The following is a 27,323-nucleotide window of genomic DNA, read 5'->3' as shown; positions in this document are numbered from 1 at the left end:
ACGTTTCCTTATCAAAACACCAACTTCCGGTTCGTGTGCCGGTTCCGGTCCGCGTCCTTCACTTCCGCTCGCCTTCAGTTCCGCTGCGGGTGGTTCCTGCGTTCTTTGCGGCAGGTTCCGCCGCGCTCCAGGTGAGGGAACGCGAGGTACCCGGCACGGTGCCCCCCGAGACGCTACTGGGGCTGGGGGATTTGCTGTCTTCGCTGCGTGGCATCCGCTGTTGCCGACCCCGTCGGACTAGGGTCCGATTCTGGGCGCCCCGGGCCGCGTCTGAGTCCGCCACTCAGACGCCTGGGACCGCCGCCTTCCCACTGGGCCTTTTCGTTTGTTTGGGGGGCTTCCCTGGCCCCCATGGATTCTGCATTCCCAGACTTCATTCCTCTCTCTTCTCGGTTACTCCATCTTTTCCCTTCACTCACCCTATTCAAAGTATCCATGCCCTAGGTGCTCTTGGAGTCTCTTCTTGCCTTCTCATGCTACCCCATGCGCCTTGTCACTTTGCACACCTCTCGCCGCTGCACCATCCTGCAGTTGCTTTTGTACGCTCGTGGCCAGGAGTTGACAATACTTCACAGTTACCTTTTACTGAGAGTTTGGAAAAGCTAACTCCTTCCCGTCATTTCCTAAGATGTTCCTTTGTCTACTGTTACTGTCAGATTTCTCCCTTTACCACCTTCTAATTCTGTGGTCTTGGGCAAATTATTTAACTTCTTTTTCAGTTTTCTAATCTGTAAAATGAGAATGGTTGTTATTTTAGGATTCTGAAGATTAAATTGTTTTGCATGCTATCATTCTACCACACCATTTGTATTGCTCTTTACAGTTTATGAAGTTCTGTCACACTTGTTATTTCAAGCCTTTCACGGTTCTTGTCAAGTAAATATTTATAACCTCATCTTGTGGATCAGCAGACTGAGGCCCAGAATTGGAATTGAGGAATTGAGGAGGCAGGGTCACACATTATGTTAGGCAGAAGAGGAACTGGAACGTAAACACCTGTTCTTGACTCTAGTTTTAGCATAAATATGTGTTCCTGTAAGATATAAGCCTGAGCGGTTTACTCATTGTTTACTTATTTAGGTTTGATTGCCCCACCTTACGAATCATTTCTTTAAATTTGTAAGTCTGCTAGGGTTCAAAATGACACAAAATGCTAGAATAGTGAGGAAGAAGGTTAAATGTGAAGAAAACAATATGACATAAATTTGTATTGTGCTGTTCCATTAATGTGAATGATCTGACTGTTGAAGAAATGAGGTCAGTGACTTGAAAAAGTCATGCATTTAGTACATTGTTTGTTTTGTTATGCTTGGTCTTTTCCATCAGTTACCAACTTGAAATGTCCACTGTGGCATAGGTGATTTATGACATTTGTATACTGCTTTACTAAGCACATAGATCCTGTGCTATCTGGCATGTTTTCTTTTATGAAGCTGCGAAAACTGAAGAGCCTAAGAGTAGTGGTTCTCAAACTTCAGCATATATCAGAATCACCTATAGGGCTTGTTAAAATACAAATTCTAGGTCCCCTCCCTCCATCTTCTGTTACATTTTTAACAAGTTCCCAGGTCATGTCAATGCTCCTGACCCAGGGACCACACTGTGAGAACCACTGGCCTAGAGGTGAAATGACTTAGGTGATCTTTAAATTCTGTTCTGCTCGTCACACCATATACTGAATTAGTGCTGGTTGCATTCCTAGCTCCTATATATTATCATTTTTATTCTTACCTCTTACCAAAAAAAAAAAAAAAATTTAAACCATATTCCATTTTGACTCAAAAGGTCCATTTGTCTTGTTCTTGAAGATTATAACATTTGTTCAGGCAAGCTCTCTGTGAAATGGCATACATTGCCCTAAATTAACACACTTCCTTTGAATATCCAGTGGCAGATTATACACATAAGAGAGTGAATATAAATGAATTTATTTGCCCTCCTAACGGGCATGTTGAAGACACATTTCCAAATATTTTTGCATATTGAGAGTCAAAATTTGCCATCTCTTGCAATTGGTCATACATGAAGAGTGCAATCATATGCTCCATTAACTAAATTAAAGCATTTGGAAATGCCAATACTTCAAGATTAGAAAATCTGTTTCTCTGCTCTGTGAGAGAGCAAGCTTATGGAAATTTGTAGAAAACTAATGGGAGAAGAGACCTACATGTTATTGTTGATGAGAGTAGTGGCTGCTATATAATCTTTGTGTGCGTACATCTGTGGGACTGTGAGTTTTGTATTTGCTAACCTTTGATGCCTTAATTCCTGTAGGTCTAATCCAAGAAAGACAGTTGTGGTGTAGATGAAGAAACATGAGATTTAATCAAAAGACCTGTTTCTTTTACTAGCTGTGTGTTCATGAGCAGATTACATAGCCTCTCTGAACTCCAGAGTCTTTAATTGTAAAGGAGGGAAAACTTTATCTCACAGCCTTGTGAGGATTAAATGAGATTGTGTGAAAACTCTGCAATTCATAAAATATGGAACAAATGGTGGCTGTTTACTGTTTACTACAGAACATCATTAGCTTTCAGGTTTTAAAAAAAATTTTAATAACCAACACTTACATAGTGTTTACTATGAGTTGGACACTATTTGATTTATAAATACTAATTTAATTCTCCTAAGAACCCTATAAAATAGGTAGTATCATCCTAGCCACTAGGATGTAGAGTGACTTCCCAAAGTCTAATAGCTAATTAAAAGAAGAGCAGGGATCTGAGTCCAGGTAGTCTAGTTCCAGAGTCTGTGCACTTAAAGACTATTCTGCGCTATCTCTCAAGTGCTGAAGGAACACTGATGGTATTTAACTTTCCTGTAGCATAGAGCTGATCTAATAGAACTGAGGGATTGGTGGCTCATCAGTGCACCTTTCCAGTAGAACAGCAAGCAATCTGATAGAGTGTTAGGAAGTAGTAACTCACAGCCAAAGATTGGGGAGTCAGGGAATTGCCTTTCACCTTGAGTCGTGATACCTTTTCTGGTAGCATTCCTGTGAGTAGAACATCCTGTTTCTCTACCATAAAATTGTAAAATACAACTCAAATGGCACATGCTGGGAAAATTTAAAGTTAAGCGTTCGATATATTTTAACTTATTTGTATATGCCTTCCTTTCTAGGTTTTTTCCTTTTGAAAGTCCTTTCGTCATATGTTAAAGGATGGCTCTTCCGCTCATCATAAAATGGGGTGGACAGGAATATTCGGTGACTACACTTTCAGAAGACGATACTGTACTAGATCTTAAACAGTTTCTCAAGACCCTTACAGGAGTGCTGCCAGAACGTCAAAAGTTACTTGGACTCAAAGTTAAAGGTAATTCTCTCCCCACTTCCCAATTTTTTCATTGATATATTCATGTATTTTTATATTTGCTATAATCTCGTTTCCTTTAATAAGTCCTTCCCCTGGAGATTTCTTTGAGAGAGCTATTCCTAAAATTGTTTTAGCGGTAAAGACTATTAAATAAGAATAAGAATATTACAGTTAAGAATATATAATATTAAAATTAAGAATTTTGTATTAATATTAAATAAGAATAAGAATATTAATGTTTCTGGAAAATACCACTGCTGTTAAGATTATGTTTGATTCTGCCGACTGTTGATGTTCACTTTTAAACTATTAACACTGAAGTCTCAGGTGAAACTGAGTGTAATTTATTTTTGTGTATTTACCATCTAGCATAGCCTCTTCATTACAGCTTGGGCTTGTATACTCCCCAAATTATTTTTTCTGTTTTGAAAGTAATGATGGTATTTACAAACCACAGGCGGTATTCAAATACAGTCTAAAAGAGATTTTCATGTTAGTGTTTGTCATATCTTCGAAGGGTGAGTTTTGAGTAGCAATAAATCTGCAGTTTTTTTCTTAGGCACTCAATTTTCAGGACTTTTGGAAAAGGGGTCTCTTCATCTTGAACAACAAAACAAAACATGAATTTATTTTTTTTTAGTTCATTGAAGGTGTTCCTCTAGGATGGTGTCTGGGGGAAAAACAACCCTTGAATTAGTTGCTATTTTTCACTGTCTTAGATATGACTAATTCAGCAGTAATAATTTGTTAATTTAAGGAGGAAAAAAAAAAGCTGCTGTGGAATCTGTACCAAACATTTTAATGTTAGGGTTTTGTGTAATGGAATAGTGAAATTAGCATCTGAACTTTAGTGAGAAAACAGTCATTTGCTTGTATTGTAGGCAAACCTGCAGAAAATGATGTTAAGCTTGGAGCTCTCAAACTGAAACCAAATACTAAAATCATGATGATGGGAACTCGTGAGGAGAGCTTGGTAAATGTTTACTTTTGTTACCATTTGTCCCTTTGAAGAGATTGTGATTTATTCACTGTTGTATCATAGTTGTAATTGTGGATGTGGTATTAACTCTCAGAAAATAAAATACTGGGGAACTTTGTAGTATATAGTCAGCTATAAGAATAGAAGTAAATCAAGAGGTCAAATTTAACATGGTATATCTGCCCAGTGGACATACATAACAAATTATTAAGTGTGGAACTGTTTCCACAGTATGTGCTTGAAAGATTCTTGAACTCAGATTGTATTTCTGACTTGATTTTTATGCTATGCACATATATGTTATGTTTATGATAATATGGTAAAACAAAACTTTTTTTCGTCTTAATAGGAAGATGTCTTAGGTCCACCACCTGACAATGATGATGTTGTCAACGATTTTGATATTGAAGATGAAGTAGTTGAAGTAGAAAATAGGTGAGTGCTTTCCACTCTTGAAGGAAATTGGTTTTAATGTGACAAAGGGTGAATGTTTCATCTGATTTTACTGTTTTCCATTAGGGAAGAAAACCTCCTGAAAATTTCTCGCAGAGTTAAAGAGTACAAAGTGGAAATTTTGAATCCTCCCAGGGAAGGGAAAAAGCTTTTGGTTTTAGATGTTGATTATACATTATTTGGTAAGTCCACCCATAATTCTCTTCCATCTTTTGTTCCCCAAAACAATATTTTTTCTCTTGTTTATTTTTTCCCAGCAACTCAGAATTCACATGAAAATTTTACATCTTTTCTTATTACAAGAGTAAATCATGTATTGTAGAAAATACAGATAAGCAAAAAAAGAAGTCATTTAATCCCAAGACCCAAAGATGACCACTCTTAATATTTGGATGTGTATCTTCTGGGGTGTGTTTGAATGTATCTGCTTTTTTCCGTTTACTTAATGATTTATTGAACATCTTGTCAGTCATTAAGTATTCTTCAGCAGTGTGTGTATGTATACACATATATATATTTTTGGCAACACAGTGTTGAGTTTATGGATGCATTATCATTTAACCAAGTCATTCCCTATTGATTAACACTTAAATTTTCATAGAAAATACTTAAAAATCATTTTAGATATTTTATCCCTGGTTTTCTTTAGAATTATGTTCAGGGCAGATTCTTGAATTTAAAATTGCTCATGTCAACTAAAAATATGTTCATTTCATGCTGTAAGATTGCCAAGAAATGACTGGTTAACTCCCAATTTTACAATGAGCTTATTTACCTATAATTCTAGACTTTGAACGTATCCATAAGTTAATGTATATTTATTTTAAAATTTAATTATTAAATTAATTGAGCGTGTCATTTTGGTGAGGTGTTTTTACATCTGGAAGGAGAATGGCAAAAATGCATACAGCTGCCCTAGTTTATTTTTCATTATCATAAAATAACATCTGTACTTTATTGATTTGATGAGAAAAAATATGTAATTTACTTTATAAGCCTGTTTCTGGGTATTGCTGTTTGCAAAGGGGGAAAAACTGATCAATCTCTTTGTCAACCAATATAATTTAATCTGAAGCAGTTTGCAGTTGAATGTGACTGTTACATTTTATAAGGTTCATTGATAATTAGGTATTTCTCTGGGATAATAAACTAATAATCATCTATTTGATTGATTTTCTTTTAGACCATAGGTCTTGTGCAGAGACTGGTGTAGAATTAATGCGGCCATATCTTCATGAATTCCTAACATCTGCATATGAGGATTATGACATTGTTATATGGTGTAAGCTCTATTTTTTGTTTAGATTTCCTTGGAAGTAAAGTTGCTCCTTATATTATTTGCTTTATAAAACATGGCTTAAAATGACCTTTGTTTAAAGATGATACGTTCTTCATTTTTTTTAGCAAATATCTGATGAAACATTTCATTTTTGTGAATCACAATATAAACATATACACATTTGCCAGATATCACTGAGATAAGTATAGCAAGAGAGTAGTTTATAGTGTTTGAATAAAAATGTCCTTATTTTCACAACGACCTCTTCCTGATTAGGAATTTCTCTTTTAAATCTTTACTGAAGATTTCTTGACACCTTAAGGTATCATTGCCTTCTCCTTTCTTCCTCACTTCAGTTTCAAAACTCCTGGAGAAAGATATGTTTTAAAAAAATCAGTGATGTGGTTTTTCAGAAATAAAAAAACACAATATGAATTTGCTTAAGAAAAAATTAATACACAGATTAAAGCAGTATTACTCACATTTTGGTCACTGAGCTATTCTAAGAACTTACAGTTCTGTGATAAAATAATGAGTTCACTTCAGAAAGTAAATCCAGCTGTAATATTAGGCAGACTGTTCAGTTCAACTGACATTTTTTGGTAGCAAGACTTCTTTGAAAAAGGAGGCAATGTATTGATTTACATCCTCCCCTCAAACATTTTAAGTTGTCACTTGGCAGTGTCACAAGCAGAGGAGAGCTAACCTGATTGTGAAACAAAATCCCATCAATTAAGAGATGTTATATTTCCTTGTACTAGGTCTTTAATGAGAAAGTCTCATAGTTGTTACTGCAATCTTTAAATTTCTTTTGTATTCTTCCTTATAATCAGAGTATTTCCATTGTTCAGTGTCAATATTAGTTCACACCCATTAATATTAATATTAAATACATAGTTAAAATATGACAGTTTTCTGGTTTAGTAAGATAGAGGGACAAAAGCTTCCTGGGAAGCAAATTTTTGTTTGGCGACTTTGACATCTGAGATGACATTTGAGAAAACCTTTATCCTCCAAATGTTAGTAAATTAGATTTAGATATTCAGAAACCTTTCTAAAATATATTTAAAACATTATTTTTATATATTTTATTATTTCATGGTAGTATGTTGAAAAGGTCACTTCACTTTGGAGCTAAATAGTGTAGGGTTTTAATTCTGGCTAAATAGACTAGGGTTTTAATACAGTGTGACACTGCACAGATCACCTAATCTCTCTGAAACTTAATTTTTTCATCTGAGGAATAAATATAACTTAACCTGTATTTCAGGAGAGTATAAATACATCAGTACAGCAGCTAGCTCCATGTCTGAAATATAATAGTTTAGTTACTTAATTGGAAACTATTTTTATTGGCTGGGAGTCTTTTTGGTTTTCATCTGGGAATTATAGTCACAAAATAGATACTTTTTTTAAAAATTGTTTCCCTATCACGAATGTTTTCATTGTACATATATCAATCTCTTAATATTTTAGCATGACCAGTTTTGCGTGTAAGGTGTAGTCCTTTCGGTTTTTGTGTGTGTGTGGTTCCAGTTTTGAGAACTCAGGTACATCTTTTACTTTAAAAAAAAATACATATTTTAAATAATTTAACTACTTCATCTTTTTTAAAATAATTTACTTGGTAATATACCTATGTATAGTTTAATGAAATAACCTGGGATCAGGAAAGCACGTAAAGCTGAGGATAGCTATCAGTGATCCCAAAACTAGTTAATGTTTCTGACAATGAGCAGAAATGTAATATAGGTACAGTTTATGAATTTAGTTGTCTCAGACTCCTTGTTAAAGGATGGTTGACTCAGTGAGCACTAAGTTTGTTGAGCCTGACAAAGTGTTAATTTTCAGTGGACCTAGCTAGTCTTCAACATTAACTTTTTTTTAGGTGCTTACTTTTTTTATTTTTTTATTCTGGTAACATGTAAGATAAAATTTGTCATTTTAACCATTTTTAAATATACAATTCAGGGGCATTAATTGCTTTTAAATCATCACCACCTTCCATTACTGCAACGTTTTCATAACCCAAAACAGACCCTCTTTACCCATTAAGCAATAACTCCCTATTTCCCCCTCCCCCAGCTCCTGGTAACATCTAATCTATATTCTGTTTCATCATTAACTTTTGACACATATTAATATGCTTATATTGTCATACTATCTGTATCTGGGCATTACCTAGAAGCAGAAACATGGAGGAAAGTTGAGATCCAGGCATCCTAAATTTAAGTTTTAAGCTTGGAATTGTGAAGAATAGTGGCAGGGCTGTTTCAAAAAGGGGATTTGAATCTTGATTTATAAATTTCTTAGGTTCAGTGCTCTATTGAGCGTTGGTTCTTAATAACATATGGATAAAAGCTTAAATTTTATTCTTAAAGGCACATAAAATAAATTTATTTTTGTAAATATTTGAAAGAAAATTACCACCAGTTATGCTAGGGACTATTATTTGTGATGCATTGAAACTTTTATAGTCTTGCTTGGAAAACTAATTTATTTATACAAAAGAAAGATTTTTTTAAATGAAATTCAAGCTTTTCATGTGTATTGTATTATCATTCCTCATGTTTTAGCTGCAACAAATATGAAGTGGATTGAAGCTAAAATGAAAGTAAGTGTTAGAAAACAATCCGTTTAAAAATATTATGAAACTGCATTTGTCTTTGTTAGAAGGTCTAGAAATTGAATTAATTTCATTCACATTGGAAGACTGTTAGTAGATAAATACCAATATCAGGAGTAAAGGTGTGTTTAAAGATTGCTTATTGGTGAATTGTATTGAATACGTAAGTCTTTTTAATGAAAAGTGCTGCAAAGCTTCTCCTTTCCTCCCTTTTCCCCCATTTTACAGTAATGCTTTCTTTTCCTTCTTTTGATCTGATGTGTAATACTTAAAGGGATGATATAAACTAGGAAGTAACCTCTTTCTAGTTTATTTTCCTTGGACTCCCATTTATTGACTTAGCTAAATGAAGCTAAAATACTTGCTAGATATTTAGAAAGATGTGGTGGCCAATAGGGTAGAAAGTTAGCATTATGGGAAAAAACAGCTGTATTCTTCAGAAAGCCTGGGGTTTTCCACATTATTCTATTTTAATTACATGAATATTTGCATTTGTAGGAGCTGGGAGTGAGCACAAATGCAAACTATAAGATTACCTTCATGTTGGACAGTGCTGCTATGATAACAGTGCATACTCCAAGGAGAGGATTAATAGACGTAAGAAGTCATTTTACTTTACTTTTTTTTTTTTTTTTTTTGACTTAATTGGAATTTATTAGATCACAGTTTGAGGTAGAAAAAGTTCAAATCATGGTTTCATCAAGGCAGTGCTTTTGACCCAAAGAACAGAATTCTGAGGGTGCTGATGATCCTTGGTTCCTGTCACATGGCAAGGTGGTGTCTCCTGATCCTTCTGTTCTCTTCTGGATTCCATTGATTTCAGCTTCTGGCTGCTCCCTCTGTGGTGTTCTCTCTCACTGTCTCTGTATTCATTCTGTTTATAAAGGGCTCCAATAATAGAATTAAGACCCATCCTGATTGAGGTTGGTCACACCTCAACTGAAGTGGCCTCAACCAAAGGTCCTACTTAAAATGGGTTCACACCCACAGGAATGGATTCATGTTAAGAACATGTTTTTCTGGAGTTTCATGCAGTTCGAAACCAAAACAGGAGACTTCTAGTGGGTTTGAAATGATATTTCATGGTTTTGATTTACATTTCGTGATAGCTAATGATGTTGAGCATCTTTTCATGTGCTTTTTTTTATTATTTGTATTTGTTCTTTGGAGAAATGTCTATTCTAGACTTTTGCCCATTTAAAAATTGGTTTGTCTTTTTTTTTTTTTTTTTTTAATTCAGTTTTATTGCGATATATTCCCATGCCATATAATCATCCATGGTGTGCAATCAACTGTTCACAGTACCATAATATAGTTGTGCATTCATCACCCCAATCTATTTTTGAACATTTTCCTTATACCAGAATGAATCAGAATAAGAATAAAAACTAAAAATAAAAAAGAAACACCCAAATCATCCCCCCATCCCACCCTATTTTTCATTTAGTTTTTGTCCCCATTTATCTACTCATCCATCCATACACTGGATAAAGGGAGTGAGATCCACAAGGTTTTCACAATTACTTTACTTTTAAAGGTTTATGTTCCAGTGTACTTTTAATATAAAGTTACTGTATATAAATACCAATGGAAGAAACTACAGGGAGAGTTCAGAAATTCATGTGAGTTGATAGGAGGTGGCAGTTGAGTTCTGAATAGGAAAATGTATGTAAGGTTAAAAGATCCAAATTTTAATGATAAAACTAAAGATCTTGAGTCAGGATGATTAAGAAAAGAACTAGTGGTCACAGGTAATTGTTTCATGATGCTGGTAGCACTGTGTTGCTAAAGACACAGTAGGTGAGAAAAATACCAAATATCTTCAAGGAACATACTAGAAGCAAACCAAAATTTACTAACCCTGCCTTATAGGAAACTGGTTAAAATAGAATTTCTTGATGCGTGTCCTTTCAGTGATGTATGGATAGCCCTAGGTAAGAGCAACAAGAGCCATTAGACAAAAGGATTGACCTTAAAAGATGCGGGTTCTTCACTTTGTTTACTTATCAACCAACTAGTCATATTATTGAGCACCTAATATCTGCAAGGCTCTGTTATGGGCACTGTTAAGAATAAATGAGTGGGATGTGGTCCAGGCCTTCTGGAAGCACACAAACTAATAGGAATTAGAGAGAACTTCCGATAGTAGGTTCTTAACTTAGGGGAGACAGTATTAAAATTGTCATAAATTAACAAGTCGTAAATAAAGTGGTTCAAGTGCATGAGTACTTGTTCAATAAAGGAAATACTGCATAAATCGTGGGAAAATTATTTTTTTTAAAAGAGTACAAATTAAATGGTAAAAACGGGTTTAGAAAATGTTAACATTACAGTGTTTATAATAGAAAAATCAGGGATAAAAATAATCCTCAATATCCAACAGTAGAGAACTACATATAATGGCAATCATCTAATCATTTGATGTAGTAGACTATATAATGATATTAATTTTTTTTTTTATGATACATCATTAAAGTGAAAGTATTTTAGAGGGCAGTATTTGCAAGCCATTAGAAAACAGTTCTTAAACTTTATTTGATTCAGAGCCTCCTTAGCTTAACAAAGGATATGTGAACTCTGAGGCTGCTACTGTTTGTAAAAGACTAGAGGTGAATACATCAGAATATCTAGTTGTTATCCTTGGTATTCTGGTTTATAGGTGATATAAAATTTACCTTTGTGCATTTCTATATTTTCACATTTTTCTACAGTTAGCAATATCACTTTTATAATTAAGAACAAAGTAGTTCATGTTTGGGGGAAGAAATTGTACTTGTCGTAATTACAACATGGCAGCACTATTTAAGAGGACATAGGCTTTACCTTCAAGTTTTTGGGGAGTTTGTTTCAGTAATAAATCGTGAAAACAAATGCAGGCAAATAACATTTTAGTAAAAGTAAAATTTTTCAATGATATTTTTTGCAGTAAATGGGATACGAGGGGGAAAAAAGAGATTTTCTCCATATTAAAATAAGTTATGAAAGGAGAAAAAGAAAACTTAACATTTTTAAGGAAGTCAATAGAAATTCATCAAGAAGACTTTGTCACCATTTATTTATTACCAATTAATAAATGAAATTCCTGCCTTCAGCAAAAAGTAATTTTCTTCTAAAAATTAGTTTATGTTAAAAATGTTCTGAACTTGTAATACATTCACATGATTCAAAATAAAATAAAGACGTAATGAAAAGTCTTCCTCTCACCTGGGCCCCACAGCTACTTATTCTTTTCCCCATGGGCAATCACTGTTATTTCTTTTGTGATCTTACAGATATTTGATGCAAGTACCAACAAATATGAATATATATATGGGATTACTTTTTTGAAGCCTCAGTTTAAGGATTCAGTTAATTTACAAATTCTGGTTTTGATTTAAGCAACCAGTTACCCTAGAAATTATATATCTGTGCTACTGAAGTAAAGAAAAAATCATCTTTCCTTTGCAAAATATTTTAATTCTGAATTAAAAGAACCAGGTGCATTGTCCCTCCCTTAAGGCTTTTTCTAGCTTTGAAAACAGACCGCTTGTGACCCTCAAGCTCTTTGGGTGTATGTTTTAGCTCAGTAAAGTAATTTTTTAGATGGCTACTTTCAATACTTACTTTTAAAATTAATTGCTCTTTATTGGACCGGAAATCTTTGTGTTAAAATTATGGAATGTCTTAATCATTTAAACATGAACAAACCATTCCAAAGTTAACCTCTTGAGATATATAGTGCTTTAATGTGTATTGCAACTCATTTATAATCAGTTCACCCAGCACCTGCCAGCCATTATCAATGTATAAGAGAAATCATATTTACATAGTTTTGCAGTATTTGTGCCTTTTAAGAAAGGATGAACTGTTGATAAATTTTGAATTAAACTTAAATCTTATTCTAAGGTAAAACCTCTTGGTGTTATATGGGGAAAGTTTTCGGAGTTTTACAGCAAAAAAAATACCATTATGTTTGATGACATAGGAAGAAATTTTCTAATGAACCCACAGAATGGACTAAAGGTAAGACACAACTTTGCTTTCTGTATGCTTATGTAATTTGAAAGATGTTGTAGAACTTTAAAGACTGACGGAATTTCATAAAGCTTTGAAGGTACCATATTCTTATGGTCACTGGCAAGAAAAGCTTTAGTGTTAGAAAAACTCATAGAAAATTGAACACTCTCCTCTTTGCATTGATATCTCTTTGGTTAGCCAACTCATCCATGTGTTTTATTTTTAATTAGTTCTGTGGAGCAATGTGGACTTACTGAACTTTAGCATCAAAAGTGAAATCATCAGATATTTTATTAGGGATACAAATCTTGGAATATCTAATGCTTTGGCTATCTGGAGAGCTGGCAGTAAGAAGTTTTTGAAAATTCACTTGGGGCAGCAGAGATCTTAGAATCATAAAATGCCAGACCTAGAAACCAACTCAGTCATCTTGTCCACTTTCTTTTCATTATAGAAACAATCCAAGAATCAGATAGTTCATGACTTGCATAAGATCGTGTGTGTAACTGAGTAATAACAGAATTTGGGTTCGAACAGAATTTGGTTCCTAGACCAGTGATGATCTCAGTATGCAGTCATATGCGTAGACATGATAGTGACATTTAATCCTATTGCAGCATAAAATAGGTATGGGAGAAATTTGAAACTTAAAATTTCTGGTACCTGTGGTTGCTTATGTGTTGGCACAATATTGAAATAGAAAAGATAGCCCTTTCTTATGGAAAAGAGTCTCCATTTGAACTGGAAATCCTGACACTAAGATATTTTTATTCTTGATCCTGAACTTTTCCCAGCAAGTTAGGTTCTTGGTAATTTTAAAAAGTAAGAAAAAGTCTTGATGAAGTACATTTTTGAAGCTTTCCTTACAGACTGTTGATGTGGTCTTTAGTGTGGAATGAGAATAGTTTAGGGCCACAATGCTAACTTAGCAGATTAGCACAAATATAAAAGCTATGTGACTTGGAAAAAGAGTACTTGGGATAAATTGATGTCATGTTCCTCTTCAAAAATGGTTTCTGTTTGAGGCTTTGGGAAAGTACTTTTCTTGTGGGTGGTTCACCCAGGTACAAGTACAAAATGTGTTCTTCAGCCTAGAGAAAAGATATGATTGATGTAAAACTATTTTCTGTGCAACTAATGGTTACTACCTGTTCTGGCAAAGAGATGAAGTCATGATATTCAAGGAATGATTTTTGAACAGAGCTTTAGATTTTTTTTAATATACAATCATTAGTTTTGTATGTTTTAAAAGACACTTTATTTTTCCAGCCAACATGTAGACCCTACTCATCTTTTAATGCAGAGAAAGGTGATGTAAATTTCTAGCTCTTCAAGTTAATTTAGAGCAGAGATTTTTTAAACCAGGGGTACTCAGTACAGTCACTGAAGGAATTCCTAAAAATACATATGCTTTCGCCTCCAGAAATTCTAATTCAGCATTCCTTAGGTGATTCACTTGCATGTCTCCTTTTGAAAACCTTTTAGGTACTTATTAATGATCTGCCCACATTGATATAGAATGGCTCTGAAACAGAGTAATATTCTTTTTTTTTTTTTTTTAACTCTTCATTTTATTGAGATATATTCACATACCATGCAGTCATACAAAACAAATCATACTTTCGATTGTTTACAGTACCATTACATAGTTGTACATTCATTACCTAAATCAATCCCTGACACCTTCATTAGCACACACACAAAAATAACAAGAATAATAATTAGAGTGAAAAAGAGCAATTGAAGTAAAAAAGAACACTGGGTACCTTTGTCTGTTTGTTTCCTTTCCCTATTTTTCTATTCATCCATCCATAAACTAGACAAAGTGGAGTGTGGTCCTTATGGCTTTCCCAATCCCATTGTCACCCCTCATAAGCTACATTTTTATACAACTGTCTTCGAGATTCATGGGTTCTGGGTTGTAGTTTGATAGTTTCAGGTATCCACCACCAGCTACCCCAATTCTTTGGAACCTAAAAAGGGTTGTCTAAAGTGTACATAAGAGTGCCCACCAGAGTGACCTCTCGGCTCCTTTTGGAATCTGAAGCTTATTTCATTTCCTTTCACATCCCCCTTTTGGTCAAGAAGATGTTCTCCGTCCCATGATGCCGGGTCTATATTCCTCCCCGGGAGTCATATTCCACGTTGCCAGGGAGATTCACTCCCCTGGGTGTCTGATCCCACGTAGGGGGGAGGGCAGTGATTTCACCTTTCAAGTTGGCTTAGCCAGAGACAGAGGGCCACATCTGAGCAACGAAGAGGCATTCAGGAGGAGGCTCTTAGGCACAAATGTAGGGAGGCCTAGCCTCTCCTTTGCAGCAACCGTCTTCCCAAGGGTAAAACTTATGGTAGAGGGCTTAACCCATCAAACCACCAGTCCCCTATGTCTGTGGTCATGTTAGCAACCATGGAGGTGGGGTAGGCCAATACCCCTGCATTCTCCACAGGCTCCTCAAGGGGGCACTACATCTTTTTTTTTCCTTGTTTTTCTTTTTTTTTTTTTTAACTTTCCCTTCTTTTTTAAATCAACTGTATGAAAAAAAAGTTAAAAAGAAAACAAACATACAATAAAAGAACATTTCAAAGAGACCATAACAAGGGAGTAAGAAAAAGACAGCTAACCTAAGATAACTGCTTAACTTCCAACATGTTCCTACTTTACCCCAAGAAAGTTACATAATATAGCAACATTTCTGTGAACTTGTTCCTACTATATCCATCAGAAATTAACAGACCATAGTCATTCCTGGGCATCCCCAGAACGTTAAATAGCTTATCTGTTCTTCTTGGATTATTGTTCCCCCTTCCTTAATTGCTCTCGATTGCTAGTTCCCCTACATTCTACATTATAAACCATTTGTTTTACATTTTTCAAAGTTCACATTAGTGGTAGCATATAATATTTCTCTTTTTGTGCCTGGCTTATTTCGCTCAGCATTATGTCTTCAAGGTTCATCCATGTTGTCATATGTTTCACGAGATCGTTCCTTCTTAGTGCCGCGTAGTATTCCATCGTGTGTATATACCACATTTTATTTATCCACTCATCTGTTGAAGGACATTTGGGTTGTTTCCATCTCTTGGCAATTGTGAATAATGCTGCTATGAACATTGGCGTGCAGATATCTGTTCGTGTCACTGCTTTCCGACCTTCCGGATATATACCGAGAAGTGCAATCGCTGGATCGAATGGTAACTCTATATCTAGTTTTCTAAGGAACTGCCAGACTGACTTCCAGAGTGGCTGAACCATTATACAGTCCCACCAACAATGAATAAGAGTTCCAATTTCTCCACATCCCCTCCAGCATTTGTAGTTTCCTGTTTGTTTAATGGCAGCCATTCTAACCGGTGTTAGATGGTATCTCATTGTGGTCTTAATTTGCATCTCTCTAATAGCTAGTGAAGCTGAACATTTTTCATTACATGGTTTCCAAAAATTTTTTCCCATTGAGTTGGCTGCCTCTTTACCGTTTTGAGAAATTCCTTTGAGGTGCAGAAACTTCTAAGCTTGAGGAGTTCCCATTTATCTATTTTCTCTTTTGTTGCTTGTGCTTTGGGTGTAAAGTCTAGGAAGTGGCCGCCTAATACAAGGTCTTGAAGATGTTTTCCTACATTATCTTCTAGGAGTTTTATGGTACTTTCTTTTATATTGAGATCTTTGGTCCATTTTGAGTTAATTTTTGTGTAGGGGGTGAGGTAGGGGTCCTCTTTCATTCTTTTGGATATGGATATCCAACTCTCCCAGCCCCATTTGTTGAAAAGACCATTATGACTCAGTTCAGTGACTTTGTGGGCCTTATCAAAGATCAGTCGGCCATAGATCTGAGGGTCTATCTCTGAATTCTCAATTCGATTCCATTGATCTATATGTCTATCTTTGTGCCAGTACCATGCTGTTTTGGCAACTGTGGCTTTATAATAAGCTTCAAAGTCAGGGAGTGTAAGTACTCCCACTTCGTTTTTCTTTTTTAGAGTGTCTTTAGCAATTCGAGGCATCTTCCCTTTCCAAATAAATTTGATAACTAGCTTTTCCAAGTCTGCAAAGTAGGTTGTTGGAATTTTGATTGGGATTGCATTGAATCTGTAGATGAGTTTGGGTAGAATTGACATCTTAATGACATTTAGCCTTCCTATCCATGAACATGGAATATTTTTCCATCTTTTAAGGTCCCCTTCTATTTCTTTTAGTAGAGTTATGTAGTTTTCTTTGTATAGGTCTTTTACATCTTTGGTTAAGGTACTTGATTTTTTTAGTTGCTATTGAAAATGGTATCTTTTTCCTGAGTGTCTCTTCAGTTTGTTCATTTCTAGCATATAGAAACATTACTGACTTATGTGCATTAATCTTGTATCCCGCTACTTTGCTAAATTTGTTTATTAGCTCTAATAGCTGTATCGTCAATTTCTCAGAGTTTTCTAGATATAAGATCATATCATCTGCAAACAATGACAGTTTTACTTCTTCTTTTCCAATTTGGATGCCTTTTATTTCTTTGTCTTGCCGGATTGCCCTGGCTAGCACTTCCAGCACAATGTTGAATAACAGTGGTGACAGCGGGCATCCTTGTCTTGTTCCTGATCTTAGAGGGAAGGCTTTCAGTCTCTCACCATTGAGTACTATGCTGGCTGTGGGTTTTTCATATATGCTCTTTATCATGTTGAGGAAGTTTCCTTCAATTCCTACCTTTTGAAGTGTTTTTATCAAAAAGGGATGTTGGATTTTGTCAAATGCTTTTTCAGCATCTATTGAGTTGATCAATTGATTTTTCCCTTTTGACTTGTTAATGTGTTGTAATACATTGATTGATTTTCTTATGTTGAACCATCCTTGCATGCCTGGAATGAACCCCACTTGGTCATGGTGTATGATTTTTTTAATGTGTCTTTGGATTCGATTTGCAAGTATTTTGTTGAGGATTTTTGCATCTATATTCATAAGGGAGATTGGCCGGTAGTTTTCCATTTTTGTAGCATCTTTGCCTGGTTTTGGTATTAGATTGATGTTAGCTTCATAAAGTGAGTTAGGTAGTGTTCCATTTTCTTCAATGTTTTGAAAGAGTTTGAGTAAGATTGGTGTCAGTTCTTTCTGGAAAGTTTGGTAGAATTCCCCTGTGAAGCCATCTGGCCCTGGGCATTTATTTGTGGGAAGATTTTTGATGACTGATTGGATCTCTTTGCTTGTGATGGGTTGGTTGAGGTCTTCTATTTCTTCTCTGGTCAGTCTAGGTTGTTCATATGTTTCCAGGAAATTGTCCATTTCCTCTACATTATCCAGTTTGTTGCCATACAGTTGTTCATAATATCCTCTTATAATTTTTTTAATTTCTTCAGGATCTGCAGTTATGTCACCTTTTTCATTCATTATTTTGTTTATATGGGTCTTCTCTCTTTTTGATTTTGTCAGTCTAGCTAGGGGCTTGTCAATCTTGTTGATCTTCTCAAAGAACCAACTTTTGGTGATATTTATCCTCTCTATTGTTTTTTTGTTCTCTATGTCATTTATTTCTGCTTTAATCCTTGTTATTTCTTTTCTTGTACTTGGTTTAGGATTGGTTTGCTGTTCATTTTCTAGCTTCTTCAGTTGATCCATTAGTTCTTTGATTTTGCCTCTTTCTTCCTTTTTAATATATGCGTTTAGTGCTATAAATTTCCCCCTTAGCACTGCCTTTGCTGCATCCCATAGGTTTTGGTATGTTGTGTTCTCATTTTCATTCGTCTCTATATATTTAGCAATTTCTCTTGCTATTTCTTCTTTAACCCACTGATTGTTTAGGAGTGTGTTGTTTAACCTCCAGGTATTTGTGAATTTTCTAAGTCTCTGATGGTTATTGACTTCTAATTGTATTCCATTGTGGTCAGAGAATGTGCTTTGAATAATTTCAATCTTTTTAAATTTATTGAGGCTTGTTTTATGTCCCAGCATATGATCTATTCTGGAGAAAGTTCCATGAGCACTAGAAAAGTATGTGTATCCTGGTGATTTGGGATGTAATGTCCTGTATATGTCTGTTAAATCTAATTCATTTATCAGATTGTTTAGGTTTTCAATTTCTTTATTGGTCTTCTGTCTGGTTGATCTATCTATAGGAGAGAGTGATGTGTTGAAGTCTCCCACAATTATTGTGGAAACATCAGTTGCTTCCTTTAGTTTTGCCAGTGTTTCTCTCATGTATTTTGTGGCACCTTGATTGGGTGCATAGACATTTATGATTGTTATTTCTTCTTGCTGAATTGCCCCTTTCATTAGTATGTAGTGGCCTTCTTTGTCTCTCAAAACATCCCTGCATTTGAAGTCTATTTTATCTGAGATTAATATTGCTACACCTGCTTTCTTTTGGCTGTAGCTTGCATGAAATATTTTTTTCCATCCTTTCACTTTCAGTTTCTTTGTGTCCCTGTGTCTAAGATGAGTCTCTTGTATGCAACATATTGATGGTTCATTTTTTCTGATCCATTCTGTGAATCTATATCTTTTAATTGGGGAGTTTAATCCATTTACATTCAACGTTATAACCGTGAAGGCATTTCTTGAATCAGCCATCTTATCCTTTGGTTTATGTTTGTCATATTTTTCCCCTCTCTCTATTAATATCCTTTATTGTACCCATACCGAATCTCTTTAGTACTGAACCTTTCTCCAAGTCTCTCTGTCCTGTCTTTGTTTCTCTGTCTGTAGGGCTCCCTTTAGTATCTCCAGTAGGGCAGGTCTCTTGTTAGCAAATTCTCTCAGCATTTGTTTGTCTGTGAAAAATTTAAGCTCTCCCTCAAATTTGAAGGAGAGCTTTGCTGGATAAAGTATTCTTGGCTGGAAATTTTTCTCACTCAGAATTTTAAATATATCATGCCACTGCCTTGTGGCCTCCATGGTGGCTGCTGAGTAGTCACTACTTAGTCTTATGCTGTTTCCTTTGTATGTGGTGAATTGCTTTTCTCTTGCTGCTTTCAGAACTTGCTCCTTCTCTTCTGTGTTTGACAGTGTGATCAGTATATGTCTCAGAGTGGGTTTATTTGGATTTATTCTATTTGGAGTTCACTGAGCAGTTATGATTTGTGTATTTATGTTGTTTAGAAGATTTGGGAATTTTTCCCCAGCAATTTCTTTGAATACTCTTCCTAGACCTTTACCCTTTTCTTCCCCTTCTGGGACACCAATGCGTCTTATATTTGGACGTTTCATATTATCTATCATATCCCTGAGGTCCATTTCGATTTTTTCAATTTTTTTCCCCATTCTTTCTTTTATGCTTTCATTTTCCATTCTGTCATCTTCCAGGTCACTGATTCGTTGTTCAGCTTCCTCTAGTCTTGTACTGTGAGTGTCCAGAATCTTTTTAATTTGGTCAACAGTTTCTTTAATTTCCATAAGATCATCCATTTTTTTATTTAGTCTTGCAATGTCTTCTTTATGCTCTTCTAGGGTCTTCTTGATTTCTTTTGTATCCCATACTATGGTCTCATTGTTCATCTTTAGTTCTTTGAGTAGCTGCTCTAGGTGCTGTGTCTCTCCTGATCTTTTGATTTGCGTGCTTGGGCTTGGGTTATCCATATCGTCTGGTTTTTTTCATATGCTTTATAATTTTCTGTTGTTTTTGGCCTCTTGGCATTTGCTGAACTTGATAGGGTTCTTTTAGGATTTGTAGACCAATTGAAGTCCTTATCTCTAATTTATCAGATCTACAGCTTCATGGAGTACACTTTCTCTAACTAACCAGCAGGTGGCGTTCATGAGCCACCTGTTCTCCACAAGCCAGTTCTCCCCTGCTTAGCCTTTTTGGTGAGTGGGGGAGTGATTCTTGTGAGGTCCAATTGGCGTACCAAGCTTGCGTGTGTAGTTGGTGTTGCCTGCCCTGTATATGGGGCGTGTTTCTGGGCAGTCAGGGAGGGGGGGTGGCCCTAACAATCAAATCTCCCTGGTAATCCTAGAGTTTTAAAGCTGCTGCAATAGTCTAATCCTTCAGTTCAGTCCTGCCACAGTTTGTCTCTGCCACTGACCCACAAGTCCTTGCTTGGTATTGGCGTATGGCTCCTGAGACTTGCAAGTGGGCCCCTCTTCCAGAGTCCTTGGTATTGGCGTATGGCTCCTGAGACTAGAAATATTCTTAAATACTGTGTTTTGTTATCTTGGTTTCATAAGGCACTTGGTAGAAATCTCAAAAAAGATTTCATAGAGATGTTCAAAATAAGACTGCTTATTTCAAAGTAGTTAACTTCTAATAAAATTAAGTTGACCAGTCTTTAGGTTTGAAATATCATATGGAAGATACTGAATTATGAATGTAGCATTGAATTAAAAGAACTTGAGTGTCCTGAATGAATCAATTGATGTTCTGAAAGCTTTATTTTTATTATATATATAAGGAAATGATTATGCAAGAGAATTCAGCTAATCTAAACAATTTTAAGTTCCTACAAATATGTTTCTTTGATGTGGGACAAGGTATTGGTCATATAGGTTGCATGCTCTGCTGTAAGCAATCATTGTACTGGAACAAGTAGAGTCAATTAGATGATTAATAGATTTTTTTTTCCTTTATGAGTTTAGTTTAACATTTAGTTCCAGAATCATTGGAGTATTTTTCTTTTGTTGTCTAATAGTGCTTACGGCCAAAATGGTTGGAACTAAAATTTAAGCAAGACCTTGGATTGAAAATCTTATTTACCAGTCGCTGAAACTGTACTTTCCCTTTCAGTTCTAAATCCCTTCCTGCTGTTTATACTTGGAATCACATATAGTAAAAACTTAAAATTTATAATGTATTTTACTTTAAAATCATTAGAAATTTGAAGGACTACATCAAAACGTTGCAGCATTCCCCAGGATAATGCAGAAACTCATGTCACTAAATGGTGATAATCTGTTTCCTCCCACCACCAGGATGCAAGCAGGGCCCTGTAGAGTATCTTCTTGATCCTCCACTCACTACTGCTGCTGTGAAATGGCACTGCCTTCACTTACCTGTTTGAAAGTGGGACCTCAGACAACTGGGCAATGTGCTTGCTTCTGTGCAATCTTCTGTAGACTCACCCTGAGGACTCTTATTGTTGCTCTTAAAACAGCATGAGAAAAAAAAAAAACGAAAACAGCATGAGAACCCAGCTGACTAATACTTGTGGAGGTCTCTGGCCCCAACCTGTATAAAACTTATATTGTAGTTTAGCAAATTGTAAAAATAACACATGTAACTACATCCCACATCCCAAGTCAAGAAATAATACCTCTTTCCAATTACAATCCCCCAGCCCTGTCTACTATCCTGACATTTATTCTTTGAGTTAATGCTTTTTAAGTTATGCTTTTCACTATAAAATATATCAATCTTAAAATTTTGGAAAATATAACTCCTTTTTATGGGAAAACTTATGTAATTAAAAACGATTTTTTTTAATGGAAACTTTAAAAGTAAAAATGCTTATGACAAAATGTGTGGAAAAAACAGATAAAATAAATACATAATGATATCTCAGCTATGTAAAAATGTCCTAGAAAAACACCGAAATGAAATTCATCAGTGTTTATTTTACTTCCTCATAAGGTCCAGCTTGTATTTGGGCTAACTTTTTGCAAATAGAGTGGTATGAATGAAATTGTTTAATTAGTAAGAATTAACTGGAGTGATAGAAGGGGAAAGTATAAGCAGTTTTGCAAAGTAGAATAGCCACATTGGGAGTCAAGTGCCATAAGAAAGGAAGTTGGTGTAAGGTTTGACTGAAAAGATTACTGTAAAGTAAAAACTGGTGGACGAACTCTTAATTTGTTATGTAAACATTACACCATGATTGTCAATTTATTAAGCAAAGGCTAAGGTAAAAGTAATTTTTAGTATTGACCACCTTGCTGATCTTTTAACCTCATTAACTCTAACTTGAATGATAGTTTAGATTTGCACAAGTTTTCCTTATTGCAATGTGATGTGTTGAATAATGTTTGTTTCCTAATAGATAAGGCCTTTTATGAAAGCTCACCTAAATCGAGATAAAGACAAAGAACTTTTAAAATTAACTCAGTACCTCAAGGAAATAGCAAAATTAGATGACTTCCTGGAGCTAAATCACAAATATTGGGAAAGGTAAGTAGTAAGTTACTTATTGATTTCCTCTTTACGCTAGTGAATAGGAAAAAAATGGTATCCCCAGTATACACATAACTCTTAAATTTTGGTTTAAAATGGTAAGTTCTAAAAATATTTTCCAGCCCAATCCAATGACATCCCCCTCGAAAGTACTATTCCCTTTTGTCTTAACCTCTAATTTGTACATTAACCCACTTCTCTTATGCTCTTTAATACTCTTAACAGAAAGGATTTTAAAGACTGATACATATTTGTGACACTACATATTAATTATTTTGTGACATTAGGGTAGGTCACTATTTCATATGGGAATGTAATCCCTCTTCTCATAAACTGAAATATCAGGATAAAATAAGATACATTAAAAAAAATTCCTGAAAAATGTTAAAAATTACTCTATCTAATATTGGTGGCAGAAAAATTAGAAAATTTTATTCTGCTAGGGAAATAATTACTCACGGTTTTCCTACACAAAAATAACCATGATTACCATCTTTGTGTATAGTCTTCCATGCTTTTGTCTAAACAAATCTATACACAAACTCAATGCATAAGTCTATATGTAGACTGCATATAGACATCAAGATTTTCAGAGGAGGTGAACCTCTGGAGAAGTGGAAGGGATTATTATGTACTGCAGGTACGTTTTGGAATTAGCTCTTTAAAGTTGAAAATGTTGCATTGTAATCTAGTTCCAATTGTATAGCAACAAAAGAAACTGTTCATGTAATAATATTTTGGATTTTCAAATTACACTTGGCTTTTCAGATCACTTTGACATATAGCTTCTTATTTGAATTTCATAATCTGTTAGGAAGCTAAGACAGGTATTTTTATCCCCATCTCCATTTTGCAGATGGTGTAACTGAATCATAGAAATAATAAATGCTTAATGCAGTGCCACAAAGTGAGCAAGTTGCACCATCAGACTTTGTCCAGGTTTCCTGACATGAAGAACTCTTTCTCCACCTCCACAACACTGATTATAGTAGTTTGTAAATGTGAACAATAGAGAAATAAATGCTTTAATTTAGTGTTAGATTCCTATTAAATAATATGAAGAAAAGTTTGCGTAGTAAATTTGCATCTTTTCATCTTTTACACTCTTGTTCAAAGTCCTTTAGCATCTTGGGCCCACAGTCTTATCTGTGCTTATTTTCAGTAAAGCATAAAAAATAAGATCCTTGAAGGGAGTTTCAGTTATATTAGGAATTACAATGCTACTTATTATATTTACTTCCACATTTGCAAGTAAGGCAATACAGAGGGTTGGTTAAAATGTGCGGTTTCTAGAGCCGGAAAGCCTTGTGTTGAATCTCAGCTCTGCCATTTTCTGGCTGTATGAACTTGAGCAAATTATTTAACCTCTTTATGCCTGTAAGATATGAATAATTTATCATAGAATAGATGAATAATTTATAATAGAAAACTCATAGAGCTGTTGTGAGGACTAAATCAATTCATACATGCACTTAGATCAGTGCTTGGCACAAGCAATCACCAGGTGTTAGTGATCATTAACAGTTATTACTCATCTTGAAACTTTGGTTGTATCTTTAAGATAAACTACTTCCCTTTGAGAGGAGAGTTAGATTGTTATGATTTTAGCATGATACAGCTTTAACATCTTTATTTCTTGCAGGTATCTCTCAAAGAAACAAGGACAGTAGTTGTAAATTATACTGGCAGTTATTGAAGAAACTTAAGGTCCATGAACTTCTTGCTTTTATGCTAGAAATCACTATGATAGTGCTGGACACTGAAGCAAATGCCACACTGCTTATACTTGGTCTTCCAGTTTTTTGTAAATTTAATTTTATATTTTTTGAAGGTCATAGCAATATGCTAAAAAAAAATCCATTTTTTCCCTCTATGTATATACTGTTACTCTTGAAAAATATTTTCTCCAGTATTGATTACTGAGTTTTTTCCACAAAAAAAAAAAAAAAAAAAAATGGGGAAAAATGCATACTCACTATCATTTTCTGACTTTGGAAACAAGTTACTTCTTATATTTGTCTCACTGTGTTTTTGTCTCGCTAGGTCTAAGACCAAACCGATCTTAAAACTAGTGTTTTTCCTTTTAAAACCAAAAGGAAAAACAAAAGTTTTTAAGTAAGGAAACTAGTTCAGTATGCTTAAAATTGCCAAGAATTTTTTTATCCCTTTGTCATGCACACAATTTCTCTTCTGTACTCTACTGTTTAGATCTCTGAATTCTAAACTGTCTCAATTTGGTCTGTATCTGTATCCGTGTTCTTTGAGTAAAACTGGAAAATGTCAGCTGCGATACAACTACAGTATGGGAAATAGAAACCTTAAGACTGAAGAATAAAACTAAGGAACAAGAGTGTGTCTCTTTTTCATGGCTAAATAGAAGCACGTCTGCCTAAAACCTTTTGTCATAAAAGCAAATAAAGGCACTGTAAATATTTCAATGGAACATATCAGTGATTCATTCCTAAAAATCCTGAACGAAAGTTATTGTTCTGTTCCAGCTATACCGTGTCTGTGTTGCAAACACCGTTTCATTGAAAATGTCTAGCCATAAGATTAAAAAAAAAAATGCAGTTCTTAAGCCTGCACTGTAGATATGTGGTATGACCACTGTTAATGTTTACAGTATTGCTTTATACAGTTCTTGTATTTGAAAGGAAACTGAGCCTTTCAAATAAACATGGGGTATATTGTTCTTATGGGACTATTTCAGTTGTGTAAATAATAAATACCTTTTCTTAAAATGTTGGTTATCTGCTCTGTATTATCCCAAATATTTGCCTCTGTATTGAATCACAAAACAAACTTCAGGTTCAGGTAAGGACCTCTTGAAAAGAATTAAATTTGTATGGTTTTAAAAGTATGTGTGTCGCTTTACATTCAGAATTAATGTTAGCAACTAATTAGGTATGATAAATTACTGAATTCTAATAAGCACCATGTTTACAGAAAGATACATTATTTTCTTGTGACAGTTTACAGGCACATACAGTGCAGAAGAGTTTGAGAACTTTTAATTAAAATGTGTTTCTTAATTTAAGGCTAAATTTAAATAATTAAGGGTAGAATAGATTTTTTTTTTTTAAGAGAATTTATTTCGTTGGTATATTTTCCCACTGTAAAAGACAGCTTATTATTCCAAAGTAGGCATGGGAAAGGCTTAATCTTTTTAAGAAAGCTGAACACTTAAAGAGCAAACTGTTAAAATAGACCAAGAAAGAGCAGACATCTTCTAAATCGGTATAAGCTAAAATACAAAAATTAGCAAGTACCAAGAAGAAAAGTAGAATTAAAAAAAAAAAAAATTCTGCCATTAGGTGGTGCCCAATCCAAAGTTGATTAGCTGGTATGCTTATAATTAAACCATTCTGGGAGAATGTAGTCATTGTCAGTTTATTGAAATCACATGTTGTGTGATTAATGCTTTCACAGAGTATGGGTGTTTTAGTCTGCTGCATCTCACGGTTTATTGAACAGATATATCTGTGTCTATATATGGCACACACAAAGTAGCCATGAGATGACTAAATGAAGATACCTATTCTGGTGAACTAGCACATGATTTTTATGACACATATGTTCCAAACTTTCAAACAGTTAGAACCTAATAAAGTATATTTAACCTAAAAATTCCACAGAACATCCTTAAATCCTTGATTCAGAGGGCAGTTTGAGATCTGGTAGCTTCTTGGATTCTAGTTAGGAAAATCAGATACTGGACTAATGATACTTACAGCAGCTCTCCAGTTTAAAAAGCATAGAATAGATAAAACTGGTCATTACAATAACGGGAACATGTTCTTCATTCATGGAAATTAAAGGTTTGGTTTTGTTCCTGTTTCTCGGGAGTGGGGTGGAGTGAGGTGAGTGATGGACCTGTGCAGAGATAGGGACTAAAAAAGAAGCATATACAAAGATTGGGAAAATGCATATTACTTAGGTTATTGCTTGGTTCCTAAATGATGGTTACCAAGAATAGGAATAAAACATGAATAGTGAATAAACCAGTTGAAGGTTTTTCTCATCCCAAGTATTCAAAAGAACTCTCAAGGGACAAATTGTTATAGTTTCTAGTGAAGTTTTTATACATAAAAATATTAGCTGCAATAGCAGCCCAAAATGTGTGTCTAAAGATTAATCTATGTAGGGATATAGTTTTTAGAATTGCTTTGGGGAACTATGTGGGATAAGGGGATGGGAATGCTGAATATTTAGAGCTTAAAGAAAAATTCTTGGAGATTAGTTTCATAGATTTGTTGAAGACTTTCTGAGAAATGAATGTGTTTTGTAAGAACTAGAACATAAATCACTCTCAGGCATCCTGTGGGCATAGAAAAAGCTGCCAATTATTTAATGTCAAAGAGGTTCCATCTAAAATGTAAAATCTTGAAAAACCCCTAAATTAATGTATTTTATTAACTCTTTGAAAGTAAGCAAGAACTTCTTAAATGCTAGAGTAAAGGCATTTTTCCTGTTGTAAAATGTTACTTATTAAAACACTGATTTCCTTCTGAAAAGCTTTAAAAGTTGAACTGATGACTTGTAAGACTGCAAGAACACAAACCTTAAAAATATCAACAACAGCAATTTCTGCTAAGCATTA

General features: G+C 34.7%; 1 protein-coding gene across 1 annotated transcript; it reads left to right on the top strand.

The window, feature by feature from the left end:
- Positions 1-51: 51 nt before the first annotated feature.
- On the top strand, positions 52-26,089 carry UBLCP1 (ubiquitin like domain containing CTD phosphatase 1). Its single transcript, XM_037799417.1, has 11 exons — positions 52-131; positions 3,124-3,317; positions 4,199-4,290; positions 4,646-4,731; positions 4,816-4,931; positions 5,933-6,031; positions 8,605-8,642; positions 9,153-9,251; positions 12,540-12,656; positions 22,593-22,720; positions 24,366-26,089. The coding sequence occupies exons 2-11, from the start codon at positions 3,164-3,166 to the stop codon at positions 24,391-24,393; spliced, it is 957 nt and encodes a 318-aa protein (XP_037655345.1). The 5' UTR covers positions 52-131; positions 3,124-3,163; the 3' UTR covers positions 24,394-26,089.
- The last annotated feature ends 1,234 nt before the right edge of the window (positions 26,090-27,323 follow it).

The sequence above is a fragment of the Choloepus didactylus genome, chromosome 11, assembly GCF_015220235.1.
Source record: "Choloepus didactylus isolate mChoDid1 chromosome 11, mChoDid1.pri, whole genome shotgun sequence".
NCBI classification, from domain to species: domain Eukaryota; kingdom Metazoa; phylum Chordata; class Mammalia; order Pilosa; family Megalonychidae; genus Choloepus; species Choloepus didactylus.
This window is presented reverse-complemented; position numbering and strand designations above follow the sequence as displayed.

Bases quoted from the DNA above. Each gene is read 5' to 3' on its own strand.
- UBLCP1 (XM_037799417.1), top strand. From the start codon at position 3,164: ATGGCTCTTCCGCTCATCATAAAATGGGGTGGACAGGAATATTCGGTG. The intron at 4,291-4,645 runs GTAAATGTTTAC...TCGTCTTAATAG, and splicing joins GAACTCGTGAGGAGAGCTTG to GAAGATGTCTTAGGTCCACC. The intron at 8,643-9,152 runs GTAAGTGTTAGA...TTGCATTTGTAG, and splicing joins GGATTGAAGCTAAAATGAAA to GAGCTGGGAGTGAGCACAAA.